The 20586-nt window shown below is 37.0% G+C and overlaps 1 protein-coding gene across 1 annotated transcript in view; it reads left to right on the forward strand.

Annotated features, from left to right (window-relative positions):
• HMCN1 (hemicentin 1) overlaps positions 1-20586 on the forward strand; it is a 514295-nt gene that overhangs the window by 451441 nt on the left and 42268 nt on the right. Inside the window, exons 88-97 of the mRNA XM_027868406.1 lie at positions 3895-4065; positions 4373-4543; positions 7036-7206; positions 7617-7787; positions 10425-10595; positions 10874-11044; positions 12929-13078; positions 13573-13710; positions 15237-15358; positions 17758-17995. Coding sequence (XP_027724207.1) covers positions 3895-4065; positions 4373-4543; positions 7036-7206; positions 7617-7787; positions 10425-10595; positions 10874-11044; positions 12929-13078; positions 13573-13710; positions 15237-15358; positions 17758-17995 — 1674 coding nt within the window. The remainder of the gene's footprint in view (positions 1-3894; positions 4066-4372; positions 4544-7035; positions 7207-7616; positions 7788-10424; positions 10596-10873; positions 11045-12928; positions 13079-13572; positions 13711-15236; positions 15359-17757; positions 17996-20586) is intronic.

Raw genomic sequence — 20586 nt, forward strand, 5'->3', positions numbered from 1 at the left:
TTAAGATGATAATGCCATCCACTAGTGACTTACCCAAAGTTGGTGACGTAAGGACTAGTTACTATTAAGGTCACCTACCTATCAGTTCTTATGCTTTTTCTGCTTCTCTATGGTAATATGATAGGTTCGATATTATAGGTACAGTTTTATACACCCAGAGCTCAACACCTAATTCACAAGACTAAACATTTAGAAACTCCAAAATAAACTGATCCTGGCCATCTAGTATCAACTCAGTGAACCTCATCTTATGAAATCAATTCAATTATTTCACTCTTAAGTAAAATGTTTTCTATTCAGATTGGTCTTAATTGATAGGCAGGAAATCAGGTTCACAGCCCAACTTTTCGGGGTAAAAAAAAAGTTTTTAACCTTCCCAATAATCATATCAAAGAGGGGATACAAAGAAAGACAAAAACAATTTCTGCCCTCAAGAAGCTTTCATTCTAATGGGGAATATGGTATGTAAGTAAATAAGTGTATAGAAGATATATACAGAACAGATGGAAAATAATTTCAGAGAGAAAGACACTAGCAGATTGCCTGGTACATAGTAAACACTTAATAGCAAGTGACTAATTCTGGTTTTTTTTCCCCTTGGCCTTCTCTTAGCTTTTTTGTACTTGTTTCAGGATCCTTCATACTACTCAACCAAGAGACAATTCTGCCCTAAAGATGCCCTTTTGTAGCACCAGTACAAGATGGTGTCTCCTACCCATAAAAGTTTGGGCCAATCAAATAACCTCTAATCCCTGAGAATTAATCTCTCAACCTTAATGAGCTTCTAATGGATCAAAAAGTACCCAGGCCCAAGAGATTCCCTCATCCTATCTAAGCTGGGTCAGTGGCAAGTCTGCACCCTCCACAGGGAGATGAAATCAGAATCCCAAACATTGGTTCACCTCCCTATAACCTCACTAATTCAATGTGACTACCTTGATCAACTTTCTACACTTAAATTACATGATAGCTGGCCCAATAAAATTCCTAAATTTTTATAGTTTTAACTCTATACCCTTTATATGTAAGTATTTACTGAAAATATCAATGTCATTTGTTTCTCCTTCCTAACTGAAAACTTCTCCATCTTTGCTCATCCTCTTCTCCCATTTTTCTGTCTCTGAGAACTGACCGTGCTCCTTTCTAAGGCTAAGCCATCTTCAGCATTCTGGAAGCTTGTTATATTCATCATGTAATCATCCACTTTTATTTGTATTTTAAGTCTCTCCCTCTCTATCAGTTAGTTCCTTCCTCTTCGCTTGAAAATATATTTAGATATCCCTCATCTTAAAAAAAAAATTAAGCATTCATCCCCTTAAACTCTTGTACTATATCTCTTCGCCCTTTCACTGACAGAATTCTAGAAAAATATGCAGTTTCTCCTTCCTCATCTCTTTCAATTATGCACAATGGATTCTGTTTAAACTGCTTTCTTGAAGACCATACATGACTTGTTAATTACCAAATCCAACTCCCCATTTTCTAGATGCCGAAGATGAATTTCAGAGTGGTAAAGAGACTTGTCCATGTCCATCTACCTAGTATGTGTCAGAGGAAGGATTTGAACAAAGGACTTCAAGTCCCACTGCAGTGCTCTTTCCTCTAAATATACAGACTTTCTACTACTGAGCATGTCTCTATTACATAAACATTGTGTGCTATTGTTTTGTATTATAGTTACGTGAGTATATGTCTTACTTTTTTTAGTGCTGGCCTGAGAGCCAGAAGAGTCATAATTCAACAAGCATTTATTAAGTACTTCCTAGGTCCCAGGCACTATTCTCAGGTGAGGTCCGAGGTCAATGCCTTCTCTGATACTTAACTAGCTATGTGACCACAGCCAATTCACCACCTCTATGGGCTTTGTCAGACAAAAAATGAGTAAATTAAGAACACTTACAGGGTTGTTGTGATGATCAGATAATATAATGCATTGTGAGAACTTAAAGTATTATGTAAATGTCAGTTATGTTTTCATTGTTATTAATGTTACTTCATTCTTGTCTTTTTTTGATGGAGTTGAGATAGAAACACTCTGAGGATAAATTGCTATTCTATTATTCGTAAATATTTCATATTCTGTGGGAAACTGCTCAGGTGGCTAAAATTATTAATTACATGATTTTTTATGTTTTATAATAATTAATGAATTTTTATTATTTAATTAATTATAATTAAATGAATATTGGGAGGTAAGCTTATCTTCTGTAGACTAACTGAAAATATCTTCTGGACAACCCCAATAACAGACAGGATACAAGGGAGGATATATATCTCATCCTTTACCCACATGACTTGAATTTCTTCTGCTAGTTCTCTTTTTCTTATCGTTGCTATTATTGCAGTAGAAAATATTGTTTCTCATCTTATTTGATGGGGCACAGATAGAAATGGTCCTAGAACAAGTTACCATCCTATTATCATTTTACATTTAATGTTCTGTGTATCATTGCACAGCTCAAACCAGTCAACAGCATTTATTAAGTGCTCACTATGTGGCAGGCATTATGCTAAGCACTGGGTACATAAAGAAAGGCAAAAACAGTCTCTACCTTCAAGTAGCTCATACTCCAGAGTGGGAGACAACATACCCACAGCTATGTACATACAAGATACACACAGGTTAAATTGGAAATAGTTGTAGCATCTAAAAGGGCTGGGAAAGACTTCTTGTAGAAGTTTAGATTTTGGCTGACACTTGAAGGTGAATAAAATAACTACTTTTTATAGCTGAATTATTATTATTATTATTATTGTTGTTGTAATTCTATATTATAATATGTTTCTTTAGGATAGGGATTGCCTTAGAGAATCATAGAATTTTAGATTTGGAAAGGATTTTAGAGATCATTTATCCAACCCCTGCCCAAAATATAAGTACCCTCTACAACAGCCTCATGTAACAATTGTTCAGAAGATTATTTAAAACCTAGAATGAGAAGGAACTCATTATACTTCATGAGGATCCACTTGAGATGACTAAAATTGTCTTAATAAATTTTTTAAAAGTTCTTTACACTGTGCTAAAATCTACCCTTCTATAATTTCTACTCATTGACCCTAGTACTGCTCATTGGAATCTTACAAAGTCTTCCTGAGTGTGACTGTCATTCAGATACTTGAAAGTAGTAACATATTCCCACAAAGTTTCTCTTCCTTAAGCTAAATATTCTCAGTTCTTTCAGTACTTATTTTTCAAATAATATGGGTTCCAATCTGCTTATAGTTGACCTCCTCTGGACATGCTCCAGTTTGTCAGCTTTCCTTAAAATGTGACCTTTCATTCTGCAACATCAACTCAGATTACAAGGAATAAAGGGAGCAAATTTGTGGTGAGGAAAGAGGATAGAAATAGGGAAAATTGGTATTAGCCACTAGTTCGAGGTATTTTGTAATAAAAGGAAGCAAAGGAATATGATGACATCTTGAGGAAACATTGAGAGAGACAATCAAGGGAATGATATTCAGGGTAAGAGAAACCTATGTGAAAGTTTAAAGATTTGAGTCAACCAATGAAAAGGAATATGAGAAAGGAGATCCAGTTTTCCGTAAGAGGTGCAATGAGGAATGAGATTTAGAACAAAGGTTAAAGGATTAGCCTTTGGGAAAAAGGAGAGATACCAAAGATGATAAGATGGGTATAGAAGCAGAAGTGTCTCTACCCTCCAACCCATTTCCATTACTGAAACCTACCAATCATCAGTTGGCTATGTCAGATGTTATAAAGCTTTCTTCCGATTCCCTCTGGCAAAAGTGTTTTCTGCCTATGAACTCCCATAGTATTTGATCTTATTTTTATGTGTCTCTCAGAGTCTTTCATAATTTCTTGCTTAACATGTGTTTTTTAATTGAGTCACTGAATTCATAACTGACTTTAGGTGGATTTGTTTTCAGTGCATGGTGGGTTTTCAGAATGGTTTGAATGGAGACCCTGTAGTGTCACCTGTGGTCAAGGTGTTCAGAAAAGGATTCGTCAGTGCAACAACCCTTTTCCAGCCAATGGTGGGAAGACTTGCCAAGGCCCAGATTCAGAAATGCGCAACTGTCAAAACAAACCTTGCCCAGGTAGATTTTATTTTTATTTTATTTTATTTTATTGCTTTTTGTTGAGGCAATCAGGGTTAAGTGACTTGCCCAGAGTCACACAGCTAGTAAGTGTTATGTGTCTGAGACTGGATTTGAACTCAGGTCCTCCTGACTCCAAGACTGGAACTCTATCTACTGTGCCATCTAGCTGCTCCCTACAGGTAGATTTTGATAATCACTTCGAGATATGTATTTTTCAGATTCCCATACCTTAGTCATACTTAGAGGTTTCCTTAGAGCTTAAATTTAAATAGATTGGATGGTGAAATTTTTCATCCTTATTTAGTGGATGGCAACTGGTCAGAATGGAGCTCTTGGGAAGAGTGTACAAGGACTTGTGGACAAGGAAACCGAACCAGGACCAGAACTTGTAATAATCCTCCAGCTCAGCATAATGGAAAGTCGTGTGAAGGAAATGCTGTGGACATATTCATGTGTAACACTAAACCTTGTCCAGGTAATAATATGCACAGTAACATTAAAATGTGTATGTTCCACCCAGGTTGGACCTATTTCATGAATTAGAGGTACTTCCAGCGTGGAAACCCCCAGCAACTCTATAACTTAAGAGTCTTAGAAGGATGCCCAAGCCACTGAGAGATTAAGTGATTTGTCCCTGGTCACACAGCCAAAACGTTTCAAGTAAAATTAAGTTGACAAGCTTTTATTAAGTGCCTACTCTGTGCCAGGCGCTGTGCAAAATTTTAGAAACCAGACATAAATCTACATCCTCCTGACTATAAGGGTGGCTCTCTATTCATTATGCCTTGATATTTCTCTAAGATGTGAATATACTGTTCTTTGTCATTGTATTTCCTTCTTTTTCATTTTCTTACCTCCACTCTTAGGTTCATTCATTCTATATCCTCAACCCTGTTCTAGGGGAATAGAGGGGTTGTAAATGTTTGGGTTTTGCCATAAGTAGGATATAAAAATACCTCAACTAAAAAGATAGTCCCTAGGCTTGTTCTCTTTTACAAAGTTGATGAAAGAGATTTGGGGGCAGATTTTTTGTAGAATTGAAGAATTCTAGAGCTGGAAAGCAGCTCAAAGATGTTCTGGTCTATCATTTTACCAGTAAGGAAAGTGAGACCCAAAGGTGACTTGTCTGAGGTCACCCTAAGTCAGAATAAAGACAGGAGTAATGGAACCTAGAACTAGAACTCTTGCTTTCCTGTGATATTTAATCATTCATTTCATTCAGCTAGCATATATTAATTGCCCACTGTGCACAAAGTAATGGGTGCTGGGTACTGTAGGAGATAAAGATGGCATACTGTTGTCCTCAAGGAGCTTATAGACTAATAGGAGAGGTAAAACATGAACCGAGGTAGAATGTGACAGATGCCAAAAGAGAGGTTTTAAGTAAGCTTTGTTTCTGTGGCCACTGACCCCCCCATCTACCTATACTAAATAGATAGAAGGTTATAGGTGAAAGGAGTAAAGATGGACCCCTGCATCTGGGGGAGATTTGGGAATTATCCATACTTCTATCTGAGAAAAATAATTCCTGTGTGATGGAGGGCATTAGTCATCTGCAAAAATAAAAATAACCATTGAAGTAACAGCCTAAAATATAATTTACCAAATGTATTAAATGTGTTTCTCTAAAATTTTCAATCAGAAGCCATCCAAAAGTGCAACAAATATATCATAAACTGTCTTGTAGGAAACTGTGACCTGCCTATAAGATATACTGTAATGACCAAAGCTTGAAATGACAGAAAATGAATGCCAGAAAAGTTTTTATCAGTATGGCTCCAGCACTGTCTGAAGGACAGGATGCTCCAACACAATCTGCTGGCTATAGGGATAGAAATTTCCCTAGAACACAGAAGGGTGACATATCAAGCTAGGTACACGTTAATAATTAGTTTATTGTCTATACTTTTCATCTGCAGTGTAATAGCCCTAGCACACTATTTTCACATAGACACTAATTAAAGCCCTTAGAGAAACTGATGTTTTCAGTGCCACCATTCCATATGGAAGTCAGGAGCACTGTATGAGCCAAGTATCCTGGACACCCTCTTAACACTGAAAGTTGGCCTGCCACCGATTAAAGGCATTCAATTCTCAATTATTTACACAGAGTAAAAAGTCACTCTGATTCCCAACTCCATGCATCCATCCACCTGACAGGATATATGATGTTGTTCCAGTTATGTAGTCCAATGATGTCATATATTAAAGATACCAAAAGGAAAACATTAATATATCTCCTTGGAAACTTTTGGTCAGTTCTTCTTGTTGTTTAGGAAATGTGTTAGAGTCTAATTCAGGACATTTTAATTCATGAATGCTATGTAATGGAGAAAAAAATATTTTAAGAGTTACCGCTAAGGAAATAATCATCTTATCGTGAATGCAAATGCAAACTTTATAATGGAATTAAAACAGCTTTGTTAACACATAGAACCTCCCCAACATTCAACCTAAGTTTTCCTTCCTGGAAAATCTACTTTGACTTCAACCTCATTTAGCAAGGTCACCCTTCGACTTGTAGTTGCTGTTACTTTCTCCCAACTGTTTTCCATCACACTGACAGTAATGTGCTAATGGAGAGAACAAATTGCCTGGTGACACTGGAAGCATTCAGACTGTGCCTGCATATACCAGCTTGACTAAATTAAGTTTAAAATTTTGTGCTATTGTTTAAAGGTTACTAAATAATGCTTGACTGGACGCTTCTTATTTGAACCATTTTTATTTTTTTTTGGCATCAAGTCAGCTATAGAATTTCAGAATTTCTCTACCAACAAGTTCTCATATAGAACTGAGATGAAAAAGAATTTGTTCCTTTTTTTTCAGTCCCAAAGAAAATTAGTGATTTTAGGTCTTTGGTGTGGACATATACTAGTTTGTATGACTACAGTTTCTGTTGAATTTTTTTAAACACAGAAAAACATGCCTTTGTAATCTAGTACTTTGCTCTTGGTGTGTTCTCAGTTCAAGGAGCATGGAGCACTTGGCTGCCCTGGGGGTCATGTAGTGAAAGTTGCGGGAAAGGCACTCAGACAAGAATGAGGTTATGTAATAATCCTCCTCCATCATTTGATGGAGCCTACTGTGATGGAGCTGAAACACAAATGCAAGTTTGTAATGAAAGGCCCTGCCCAGGTATGGTACAAAAATTTTATGTATGCCTTTAAAAAATAAAAAGACAATGACTGATGATAATTGACATTTGTATAGCACATCAAAGTTTAAAAAACACTATATGTGCATTATTTCTAAATACTATGAAGTCAGTACTTCTAGTATTATCATCATGTTCCATGTGAATAAATGAGGCTCAGAATGGTTGAGTGACTTGACCCATAGTTACATAGCTAGTACAGAGTGTCAGAGGAAGATTTAAACCCAGTTTTCTTAACTCCAAATCCATCATACTAACCATTAAACATCATCTTCTTAGCTATGTACTGTCCAAACTGGGATCTTCTGTAACAATACTTCCAAGAATATCACTCAGACTAATAGCACTGATCATCTTTACAGATAGTAAAAGGTTTTGTATGTTTTTCCAGTGGATGGCAAATGGGCTCCCTGGGCCAGCTGGAGTGCCTGTAGTGTATCTTGTGGAGGAGGCTCCAGGCAGAGAACAAGGGACTGCTCTGATCCAGCCCCTGCATATGGCGGACACAAATGTGAAGGGAATGATGTCCAGATTGACTTCTGTAATAGTGACCCTTGTCCAAGTAAGTATGGGAAGTAGTGATTCTCCATCATGTTTATTTTCTTCCTGTAAATACTTAGGTCCATCCTTTTCTGTTACATGACTGCACAAATTATTTTTCATTTGGACCATATCATTTTGCCTTCAATACACGGGAAAACTGTCTGGTGAAATTGTCTCCTTGCTACCTCCCTTCTAGTCCATCCTACACACCACTGCCAGATTAATCTTACTTAACTACATTGCAGATCATGTTGCACACCCTCTCCCAGTCTAGTGAAAAAATCTACGTTTCCCCTAATGCCTATTAAATACAATACAAATTCTTTCCATTGGTATTCAAGGTCCCCTTAACCTATGACTATTTCAGCTTTATCTCTTACAAGTCCCCTTCATTCCTGCATTCCAGTAAAACTGGACTTCTAGATATTTCCCTAACATGATCTACAGTGTTTCCTCTACTTGGAGCCTCGTCTCTTCTCCACCCCCAGTTCTGCCTATATAATTTATGGAATCACAGATGTAGAGGTAAAAGGGATTTCAAAGGTCATGTAGTCCAACCTTTTAATTTTACAGATGAAGAAAATGAGGCCTATGGTATTAAGTGACTTGGCCCAAAATCATACAAGTGGTGAGTGTCAGAACCAGACTTCTAACCCAAGTTTATCTTACTCCAAATTTAGCATTCTTTCTATTGTACCATGCTGCCTCACTGCTTATCTTTCTTTTTTAAAATGTAATTTTATTTTTAGATCCAAATTCTCTCCCTTCCACCTCTTGTCCGCCACTTCCCATCCTAATTGAGAAAGCAAGAAAAATAAAACCTGTTACAAAGATATACAGTCCAGCAAAACAAATTCCTGCATTGGCTATGTCTAAAACAAAACAACAAACCTAAGCTTCAGTCTGCACTTTAAGCCCATCATCACCTCTCTGTTTGAAGGCTGAAGGTGCACAGTGTATTTCATCATAAATCCTTTGAAATTATGGGTGGTTACATGTTGATTAGAGTTTCTAAGTCTTTCACAATTGTTTGTCTTTATAGACATTGTTATTGTATAAAATGTTCTCTTCATTTTACTTTGTATCAGTTCAAATAAATCTTCCCAGGTTTATCTGAAACAGTCCCAGGAAGAAAGGTTATGAGATTTCCTCCAACTTTGTTCAGTAGCTCATGAATAGGAGCAGAGGAGTAGAATGACAGAATCCAACTATGGATGAAGTTTGGCAATAGAAAATGGGTGATATGATAAAGGGACAAGGAATTCAAGAACAGAGGACAGCATAGAATTAAAATGGCTAATCACTGTATTGAGATTGGAGGAGAAGAGTGAAATCAGAACCAAGGTAATGGCTTGAGAAAGTACTGGAGAGTGAAGGGAATGAGAGAACAAGTATAGAAAGTGTGAAGCATAGGGAAAGGTGTAATCATAGGATGTTATGGTCAGGTAGGAAAACGTCTGAGTTTCTAATTAGGGAAGTATAACTGTTGTGAATAATGGCAAGATCTAGTATGTGACCATCCCCATCTGTGGCTGAAGTAGAGTGGCAGAGTAGGTAAGAGGCTTAAGGAGATTGAAGAAATGGGACATTAGGGAAACTTTAATATCCAACATGAATAAACACAGGGATATTAAAGTTCCCTAGTGTAAGGATAGGTGTTGAGGAAGAGATGAAGAGGATGAGGCAGACGCTGAACTCCTTGAGAAAGGACGGAGAATGACCTGAGGGATAATATTTTAATTGCACAGAAATATTTAATTATGGATTTAAAAAGAAGAAAGGTTACTGAGTTACTGAATGAAGGAGGCAAAGGCAGAATATCTCAAAGTGATAATGGAGGGCAAGGAGTATTCTTACTCCCTTTCTAGACTCAGTGAATGAGGCAGTCTGAGAGAAGATACAGTCAATGCTGCAGAGAATATCCAGGAGTATAAAGTTATCAGGGGGAGCCAGGTCTCCATAAGGGTTAATAGATAAAAAGAGTGTAAAAGAGGTTCAGGATGAAAGGGAATTTGTTTGCTATAGGGTGGGAATTTCAGAGGGCACAGTAGAAGGGACAGGCAGGTTTGGATTGGGTCATCAGAACCTGGTTGAGACAGATGAAGAGGAGGAGGGGACAGGGGAGAATTTTCTCCTAAATAAATGGCTTCTGATGAATCTTTACAAGGATAGTATAGTACTTGTTACAATGCCTTGCCTGTATAGTGGACTCAAAAATATTTTTAAATGAAGAAATTATATAGTAAATGTTGTTTGATTGGTATTGGGAGAGATTATATTATTTAATTTGCTTTACAAAGTATAGGTCATATAGTGCAGTACATGCATGATAGCTTAATGACTACTTGTTGTTAATGCATGTGTTGGGTATCTGTTTGCTTCATTCTAGTCACAAAGCCAAAGTGTAGAGACCAAAAGTAAATGAATGCCCACAAATGTGAGTTTGGCTGAAAACAATTGGTGTCTAGTACCCTAATTATTATTATAGAATCACTGGAAGACATCTCAAGAAATTACCTCAGTCAGTACCTATCTCCAGTCAGGACCGCAGCTAAACTTAATGAATGCTTCCATGACCACTTTAATATACTTCAGTATTTACTAACTCATAGTGACAGAACTTTCTTCTTCATGTCAAATAACATTGTGTTTTCAGCTCATGGTAGCTGGAGCCCATGGAGTGGTTGGGGAACTTGCAGCAGGACATGCAATGGAGGTCAGATGAGGAGATACCGCACTTGTGACAATCCTCGTCCAGCCAGTGGTGGAAGAGCATGTGCTGGGGCAGATTCTCAGATCCAAAGATGCAATATTGACATGTGTCCTGGTGAGCTTTTGATTTCTATTCAGCTTACATTTTCTGAGGTTATGCAATGGCTGTCATTATATCTGGTGGTATCCGAAGGCACAGAACTAATTTTATCCTTAAAATTGCACAATAAAAATTGGCTAAGTTAGATTACCATGAGCAAATAACATTAGCTATTTGTTTTATTCTGACACATTATCACCAAAGAAATGATGTATTTAAAACCCTCTGCAACTGAAAAGTGCCATATAAATGTAAATAGTGGTAACCATATTACTTCCCACACTTGCTTACAGTGGATGGAAACTGGGGAAACTGGCAGACTTGGAGCAGGTGTACTACTTCCTGTGGAGGAGGAGAAAAAACTCGGAAACGTATATGTAACAATCCAGCTCCATCCAAAAGTGGACGCCCTTGTCCAGGAGATGCTACTCAACTCTCCAGATGCAATATGCAACCGTGTCCCGGTAGGCACATTAATATGCTTCACAAATCAGTGTTATTTTCACAATGAAGATTTGTATGGCGGGAGGACAGGTTAAGTTACATGGGAAGATAATTTCTTCTTCCCTTTAACTCAGTTACACTCTGTGTAGTAGAAAGAGCACTATATTTGGAGTCAGGAGATCTGGATTCAAATACCAACTCTAGGCACTTACTTATTAGCCAAATAAATCTGGGCAAATAACTTAACTTCCAAAGTTTATCCTTATCTGTAAGACAGGTATAATAATGCGTATACTACCTACTTTACATGACTCTTTTAAAGAAAATGCTTTGTAACCTAAAAAGGGACATATAAATTAGAGCTTTTCTTCATAACCTCCTCTTATACTTCACAGACCATAACGGGACATATATGGAAAGGGAAGGAGAGCAAACCAACCAAGGCTAGACCACCCTGTTTTGTGACAACAACCCCTAGCGATGAACACTTTGTTAAGAGTTCTGCTTTCGTTTCCCCACCAAATTTGTTATGGGCCACTGCTACCATATCTCAGGAACATTTTGCAGAATAATAGATAAATAAATTGCAAGCTGAACCACACTGAATAATCAGAATATTTTGTTCATTATTGAGAGGGGTATTTAATGAGAACTAGCAAGCACATGGGTTTTCAAGGAAATGTATAGTTCAGTAAGAGACATTCAAATCCATGAAAACAACTTCTGTGTATTAAGAACATAATTATTTAAAATAACTCTATGGTATAATGGAAAGAACACGGGATTTGGAGTCAGGGAACCTGGATTCAAAGCTCAGTTCTGCCACGTAACTAGCTTTGTGAACGTGGACAGATCATTAAGTTCTCTGGGGCTCTGCTTCCTCACCTATATACTGTTACCTAAAAGCCTTAAATAAGCAATATATGAAAAGCATTTTTGCAAACTTGAATATACTCTATATAAATGCCTGATGTGCTGTAAAAGGGATTCTTTTTTCTGGTAGGATTTGAACTTTAGGCCCACTGAGATCCCTTCCAACTCTAAAATTCTGATATTTTTATGCCCATCCAATAATTCCAGTCTTTACTTAAAGGTCCCTAGTGAGAAGAAACCTGCTCCCTCTCTACCAAGGCATCCCCTTCCACTTTAGCACTTAAAGTTAGGAAGAGTTAGAGAGCATTCATACCCCACCCCCAAATCCCTCCTTCAGACTAAATATTTCTTCCCACAAATACGCTGTTATAATTTCTGCTGCCACCATTGTTATTTCAGTTATCCCCAAATCCCCAAATTCCTTCCTCTGTCTCAGTGTGATTATTGTCCTAATTTTTGTAACAAGTAACATGTAGTCAAGTTTAGGTCCCTATGTTAAGGAACCTTTTTTCCATTTCAGTGATCATATGCTCTACCACGCTCTTAATTGTAACCTTAAGACCAGGATACAATGTATCTTTTAAATTGTAAAATGATAAATGAGGAAGAATTCCTAAGGGGATCCTCCAGATTTCTCTGAAATGAGAGCTCTTATATGAAGGTAACATGCTTGGACATTGGCATCATTCCTGTTTCTCAAATTCTGATATGACTGTGGGGGGGGAGGGGTTAAAGACCTATGATTTCATCAGCACTCCCAGGAAGGAAATTCCCTTCACTCATCCAGATCTGCAACCTACAGTACTGGATAGATGTGTGGGTCACCAAGAGGTTAAGGGTGCCCAACGTGACACAATCAGTATGTGGCAGAGGTGGTACCTGAACTCAGTCTTCTTGACTCCAAAGCCATTTCTTTATCTGCCTCTCTAGAATGCTTGTGTCTGAAAAAAATATACTTCTTTTCTTCCATACTGCTGATGCAATTGTTTTCTCATCTATGGATGTTTTTCTTCAACTCCTTCCCCCAACAGGTGGGCCACAGCAGGCCAGAGGAAGTGTTATTGGAAATATTAATGATGTTGAATTTGGAATTGCTTTCCTCAATGCCACAGTGATAGATAGCCCTCACTCTGACACCAGAGTAATACAAGCCAAAATTACCAATGTCCCTCGCAGCCTTGGTAAGTTTCCTTGCTCCTTCAAGTTGAAAACAGGTTCTAAAAACATTGCAAATTTGCTCCAGAGCACTCTCTGAACCCTGCTTGATTTCATTAAGATTATCCCTGCCCTGTACTAGGACTGGAAAATTGGTTTTGTTTATTTATGCATTTTCAGACATACTTCATGGTATATTAAATTATTTTCTTAAGAAATTCCCCTGAAGTGTCAAAGTTTTCAAAGTGACTCTGTGGGCTATAGAGAATATCATAACAGCAGTCCTTACTAGTTCCTTCAGTTGGCTTTTAATTAATATATTACATTGATTCCTGTTACATATCCCCAGTCCAGTGAGGATACCCTCCCTAATGTAGTCTTCAAAATTTGCAACTAGTTAGGAATTTGTAATTAATTAGGAACTCCAGTTCCTAATAATTCATAGCCTGAGTTATATCACTGAAAAAACAAGACCTAACACATATATGGCTTATTTATCACACTTACTTTATTTCCTAAGGTCCAGCAATGAGGAAGATAGTTTCTATCCTGAATCCCATTTATTGGACGACAGCGAAAGAAATAGGAGAAGCTGTCAATGGTTTTACTCTCACTGATGCAGTCTTCAAAAGAGAAACACAAGTGGAATTTGCAACTGGTTAGTGACAGCTGAACTCAAACATCTGTTAATATAAGATATTCCTAAGTGAATTAAGGTTGGGTACCTCAGTAAAATGCATTACAATTACACTCTTGCTGATTGCAACTTCAAAGTGATTGATTCAATATCATCATAAGGAATATAAAAATAGTGTCTTGTTTCTGTGAAAATTATATTGAAGCTAGATCTGTATGAAACCCATTGTTTCTAAACTACAGGGGGTTTTTTGTCTTTTTGTCCGAAGCATGGAATACAGTTACCTTGCATACAGTACCCAGTTAACAAATGTTGTGTCGAGTTGAATTGTAGCCATAAGTTGTCAGAGTGAATATTAAAGCTCAGATGGGGAGGCAACCTGACCCAATTTATAATAATGAGTCTATTTCAATAATAGGTTTATTTCCTATGGATTTGACCTGTAGTTATAATGAAACTTAATCGAAGTTCTTTGTCAAAGAGGTAGAAACAAAGAAATAATTTGATTCAACAGACACTTAAGGGGCCATTGTACAATCATATTACCTTTAACAATTCTAAAGATCCCATGGTGCTTAATGACCTGGGAGATACATCCACCAGATGGGTTAGGAGGAGAAACTTTCTGGTGATAAGCTTCTTCAAACATGAGGCAGGTCCTTGAACAAGAAGCACACCCAATAGACAAAGCCTTTCTAGGTTGATGGTACTGGCAAGGGTTTTGCAAATTATTTGTAATGTTCAAGTTATCAAGTTGAGACTTCAGTTGAAATAAAAAAGAAGTTAAAATAGGTTCCCATATTAAGATCCCCCAGACTATAATTGTTTATACTTTTATTCCAAGTCCAAAAATTGGTGTATAAATAATAGTGATTTTCATGGTAAGAGTTCAGGTAGTTTTTTTAGATAAAATCTGTCCATCCTGTTCCTTTGCAGTTGGAGTCAGCTTGCTTCCTGTTACTAACCCTAAAATTGGTTTGATGCCACTGGCATCAAGATGCCTTGAGATCTAGGGCAAGCTACAAGTTTTTTTTTCACTTCCTGAGGTGGCAGATAAAGGACAGCTCTTAACATTCAGCAATTGTGTTATGATGGGCAAATTAGCTATGACTCTAAGCCTACCCTTCCATACTTGCCATAACTGAGGAAAACTTTCCATTATATAAATGTGAACTGCTATTACGGCTTACTGGTCCCAGAATTTCTGCCTAGAGACCTGTAACCATGAAGACTTTTGTGGCTTCTTTTGTGAAAGTAATTCATCACTGCTCATAGTCCTAAATATTTAGAATATTTTTGTAATAATAAAAAATAAAGTGATTTTTCATGAGCATATGTTAATTCAGGTTAAATGACGTTCTGCTCTGATTAACTAGAAGACTATGCAATTTCCAAGCTAAATTCTAATTTAATTCCCATATCTGATGTGTTTAAAAAGGAGTGAATTAAAACAATATGACTAAACTTGAAGATAGGGAAAATGTGTTAAGTGGTTTCATAACTCATGTTCTTTTCATCTATTAAAGAAACTGCATTGAAATTTACAGGAGAAATTTTGCGGATGACTCACATTGCTCGTGGTTTGGATTCAGATGGAACTTTGATGCTAGATATCGTCGTGAGTGGCTATGTCCTACAGCTTCAGTCACCTGCAGATGTTACTGTAAAGGTAAAATGCTAATAAAAAGTGACCTTTTTTTTCAGATCTTTGATTTCATTGGTATAAGGGAATTCCAGATAAGGAAAGTTCTTCTATCAATGCAGATTGGGTTCATCACTGTGTTAACTAGTATATTAATGGATTTTGCTGTGTGCATCTTAATTACTTCAGTCAGAACTACTTCAATCAGACCACAGTTATTCAATGTACCATGTACTATGTTAAGTGGTGAGGATACAAAGAATGACAAAAACAGTCCCTGTTTTCAAGTAGCTCATAGTCTAGTGCAAGAGAGAACATGCAAACAAGGTAGATAGAGAATAAATTGGGAATAGTCTCAGAGGCATTAAGGCACTAAGATTAAGGAGGGCTGAGAAAGGCTTCTTGCAGAAGGTGGGATTTTAAGTGAGACTTATAGAAGCCAGGAGGTAGAGATAAGGAGAGAGAGCATTCCACATATGGGGGTCAGCCTGTGAAAATTCCTGGAATTGAGAGATAGAATGACTTGGAATAAAAAGACAGGAAAGGCAGGTAAAGGCCAGCTTATAAAGGATTTTAAAAGACAAATATGATTTTATATTTGAGCCTATAGGTAAGAGGGAGTCAATACAGTGACTAGGAGTTTGGAGGGGGAGTGTCATGGTTAGATCTGTGCTTTAGGAATATTAATTTGACAGCTTAATTGAGGATGGAGTGGGAAGATACTCCAGATAAGGAGACCAAATAGGAGATTATTGCAATAGTCCAGATATGAAGGGATAAAGGCCAAGATGGTGATGGTAGTCATATCAGAGGCCAGAAAAGGGAGTATAAATGAGATATCACAAAAGTAGAAATGACAGTACTAGACAACTGGTTGGCTATGGGATGTAAGAAAGAATGAGGAGTCAAGAATGCTAATATATACAACAATAATAGGGAAATTAGGAAGAAGAGAGGGTGTCGGGGGGAAAGATAACGAAGTCAGTTTTGGATATGTTAAGTTTAAGATGTCCAACAGGCAGTTGAAGATAATTCATTTGGTAAGCATAGTCTGGTTCTGAATTTCAGAAAACAGGAATACAGCCATACCCACCTTTCCTCTAACTACAGGATATATTAATAGGTTGCAAACTGCTATTTTAACACTCAGGGGAAAAAAAAAAGGTCCTAAGGAGACAAGTGTTCCTGCCTCACCTCTAGTCAAGTCATGCCTGAAGATCAAGATGAATGCCATCATGGACGATAAACTGGTCACCAGCCAGGTTCCTGGGACTGGTCATCAATAAGAAAGTTTTGCAGATTTTCAACAAGAAGTGCAGGCAGAAATTCACCCTCAGAATGCTTCAGAACTGGCATAGAGTGGGGTGAACCTGCATTGGATGGCCTCTTAGTGACTTGGGTCAGAGTCTTGATCTGGTTCTAAAAAAGCTGTGTAACACATGTAACATGATCCAAGAACTAGTCTGCCTAGTGACCTATTCAGAGTTATTAAAATTCCTCTGGTGCCAGGATCCATACTCACTAATTCATCAGTAATTCTGTCCTCCCCTTAGAGAAGGGGCCAGCTAATAAGTCTGCATCAATGAGTCAAAAAAAGCAAACAAGAAGGACCCTAGAGAAGTCATATGATTGAACTTCATCTAACTCTCCTCAGCATTAGGACAAAAACTGTATAAAAAAATCACTGAAGTTATAAATGGTTATCAACATGCGTGTAAGCTCTTCAGGGGAACATGCTCTAAGATTTTCCACCATGGGCTATTATATCCTCTTGGTGGTTTGTTAGCTTGATACATCAAGACCTATTAAATTAAATCACTATCTCAAGTTTCTGTAGATATATTGGACAAATTAGCATCGCATACACATAAAAGTCACTCAGTAGAAAATTTAAAGGTAGGCACTGTCATCTTTAAAGGCTCTTTCTCTTTCATGACTTTTAACCTCAATTCTTTTGCTAAATTTTGATTTATTGCAGTGCTATGGCAAGGCAGGGGAACAGGACATGCAATGTTACTGAAATAGGGTGTGACCAATGAGGACTCAAAAAGAAAAATGGCAGAGCTCAAAAAGCATATTAACATCTTCTCTATAATTTACAGTTTTAGAGAATTGCCTGGGGCACTAAGAGGTTAAGTACCTTTCCCAGGTCATGCAGCCAGTATGTGTTGTAGGCAGGACTTGAATCCAGGTATTCTTGACTCCAAGGCCAGTTCCATATCCCACTATACTACTGCTCTAGCAGTGATCTTATCAAGCCAATATAAATATAGTATGAAGGACTCTATCATCACATATATTTTAGGATTACATAGTTTTTGGATAACAAGGCATTTTAAAATTCTGCTTCTTGAGGGAATCTTCAGAGAGAAAAAGTGCTATGAACTTTTAGGTACTTATGTTCAAATACATATTGTTCATTTTAGGATTACACGGAAGACTACATTCAAACAGGTCCTGGCCAACTATATGCATACTCCACCCGACTTTTCACTGTTGATGGTATTAGCGTCCCATATACTTGGAATCACACGATTTCCTATGATCAGGCTTTGGGAAGAATGCCATTTTTGGTAGAAACTCTCCATGCCTCATCCATTGCATCTGATTACAACCAATTAGAAGAAACTCTGGGTTTTAAAATCCATGCTTCAATCTCTAAAGGTAATTTTAAATATTCCTATACTTATACCACTGTATTCTTACTAAAAGGGCAAAAATACTTAAGTGGAATCCTTTTTTATAATGTGAGGATGTTGAGACAGGATCAACACTTATGTTATATCCTAAATTTGTAATATGAAACTTGCATTGCATGCACTTAGTATTATAGAATGATAGAATGGTGGAGCTTGAAAAAATCTTATAATCTGGCACAACTCTTTTCTTTATACAGTTTAAAAAATATTATTCTTTGGGGAGTATGCCTGTTTCTGAATATTTTCAATGTGTTCTCATTATTCCTTAATGAACCTTCTCCTTTACTCAACTCCCTCTCTCATTCCCCACAGGAGCCATTCAAAACCTTTCATTTCTCCTCTAAGCTGGCATGGTACTCTCTCCACCATACTAACTGAAGATTGCCTAACTTCATACTCCACTGAAAAGACTTAGACTATCTGCTATGGTCCCTCTCTCTATTCCTCAGAATTTTTCAGGATTATCTTCTCTCCTTCCCTTTGGTCATGGAAGAAGAATATGCCCTCTACCTGTGGAACCCAACTAACTAACTCATCCAGCTACCATCACATCCCTCTGCTATTCTTCCCTGCTAAACTTGTTGAAAAACTTGCATACACCCAATCAGTCCACTCTTTCCTCAACTCTTTGCAACACATCCTTTTCCCTCACCATTCTACTGAAATTGGTTCTTCAAAAATTACCTACAACCTTGTGATGCACAAATCCAGGTATGAGGTTATTTCTCTACTTCCCTTTCTCTTACTGCTTATCCTTTTCCTATCCCTTTAACTTGAGTATTCCCCAAGGTCCTACCTTTTCAATCTCATTTACTCCTGTGACTTTGACTACCCCCTACATGCAAATAACTCCCTAATCAAAATCTCCAGCCCTGGCCTTTTTTCTGAACTATCTTCCACTTGCCTATAATACAACTTCACTTCAAGGTCTCATGAATACTTCAAATTCAATGTGGTCAAATCCAAAATTATCTTTCCCCTAAACCTGCTTCTGATTATACTTTCTGTGGCATCACCATTGAACCAGTTTCTAATGTTCCAAGACTTGGTAGTGTCTTTTACTGTTCTCTCTTTCTCATCTTTCAAATCTAATCTTTTACGAAATCTGAATTTCACTTCTATAACATCTCTTCAATCTGTTCTACTTTCTTTCTCCCCACTGCCACTACCCTTTCACATTTCATTACTAACCATTTGTAATATTACAGTAATCTCTCAACAAGTCTTCCCATTAAGATAATCTAACTCAGAACTAGGGGATTCTAAAGGTCATCTATTTCAACCCCTTTTCATTTTACAGATTAAGAAACTGAGGTACAGAGGGATGTACCAAAGGTAGGTTCCTGAATCCAAATCTTTTCCCTAAATATCAGACTTCCTCCATTCTATGAATCCACCAATCCATCCCCCATTAATAAATCAATATAATAAGTAGTAAAATTGCAGAAAAGAATTCTTCTCAATGTGGAGAAGAAAGGATAGTACTGGAGGCCCAGATAAAACTTGTCAAAATTTGAGAAGAGAAAATAGATAGATAGCAATAACTTAATAGAAGAAATCATAAACTTAATTATCACAATCCTGGATATAAATAGATTAAATCCTACAATAAATAAAAGCCAACAATTTTATGCATACAAGAAATATATTTGAAACATACAGAGTACAGGTGAGGAGATAAAACAAAATCTATTGTGTTTAAAATTACAATAAACATATATGCACTAAATATAATTATGACTAATTTCTTAAGAAAAGTTGGATGAATTGTAAAAAGACACCAATAGTAACATAATAATAATGGGATACTTTAATATTTTTTTTTCAGAAAATGATTAAACCCAACAAAATGATTAACAAGAAAAATATAGAGTTGAATGAATTTTAATAGAGGTAGCATGATAGAGTGGAAAAATCACTGGGACTGGAGTTAAAGGACCTAGGTTCAAATTCCACCTTACTGCCTGTGTGACCTTGGGCAAATCATTTAACCTCCTTGAGCCTCAATTTTCTAATATGTAAAATAAGGAGGCTGGACTAGGTGACCTCTGAGTTCGCTTCCCCACTCTGGAAGCTTTGAAATGGCCCAACCATTCTGAAAAGCAGGTTTGATCTGGAAATCCTACTGCTTAGACATGCATCCCTCCTCCCACCCACATGCCAAAAAGGTCAAAGACAAAATGTTTCATATACCCTTTATAAAGCATGTAGCACTTTTTTTTTCTGAGCCTGTGAGTTACTGGATAAATTAAGTTTGGTTGATCTATGGTGACTTCTAAATTGGCCTACTAAGGAATACACATAGTCTCAGCACCTCATAACTCTTTTGTATAAATTGATCATGTGCTAGTGCATAAAGGAAACATAAGTAAATGTGAAAAGTCAAACATAATTAAAATATTGTTTGTAAACCCCAATACAAGAAAATAGAAACGAATAAAGGAAATATGAACAAAAGATACAGACCTAAGTGGAGATTTAATAGTGACACATTAAATAATGAGTGAGTCAGATAATAAGTCACAAAAGTAATATGTTAAATGTAATTATAAAATG

The sequence above is a fragment of the Vombatus ursinus genome, unplaced genomic scaffold, assembly GCF_900497805.2.
Source record: "Vombatus ursinus unplaced genomic scaffold, bare-nosed wombat genome assembly UNPS02014789.1, whole genome shotgun sequence".
NCBI classification, from domain to species: Eukaryota; Metazoa; Chordata; class Mammalia; order Diprotodontia; family Vombatidae; genus Vombatus; species Vombatus ursinus.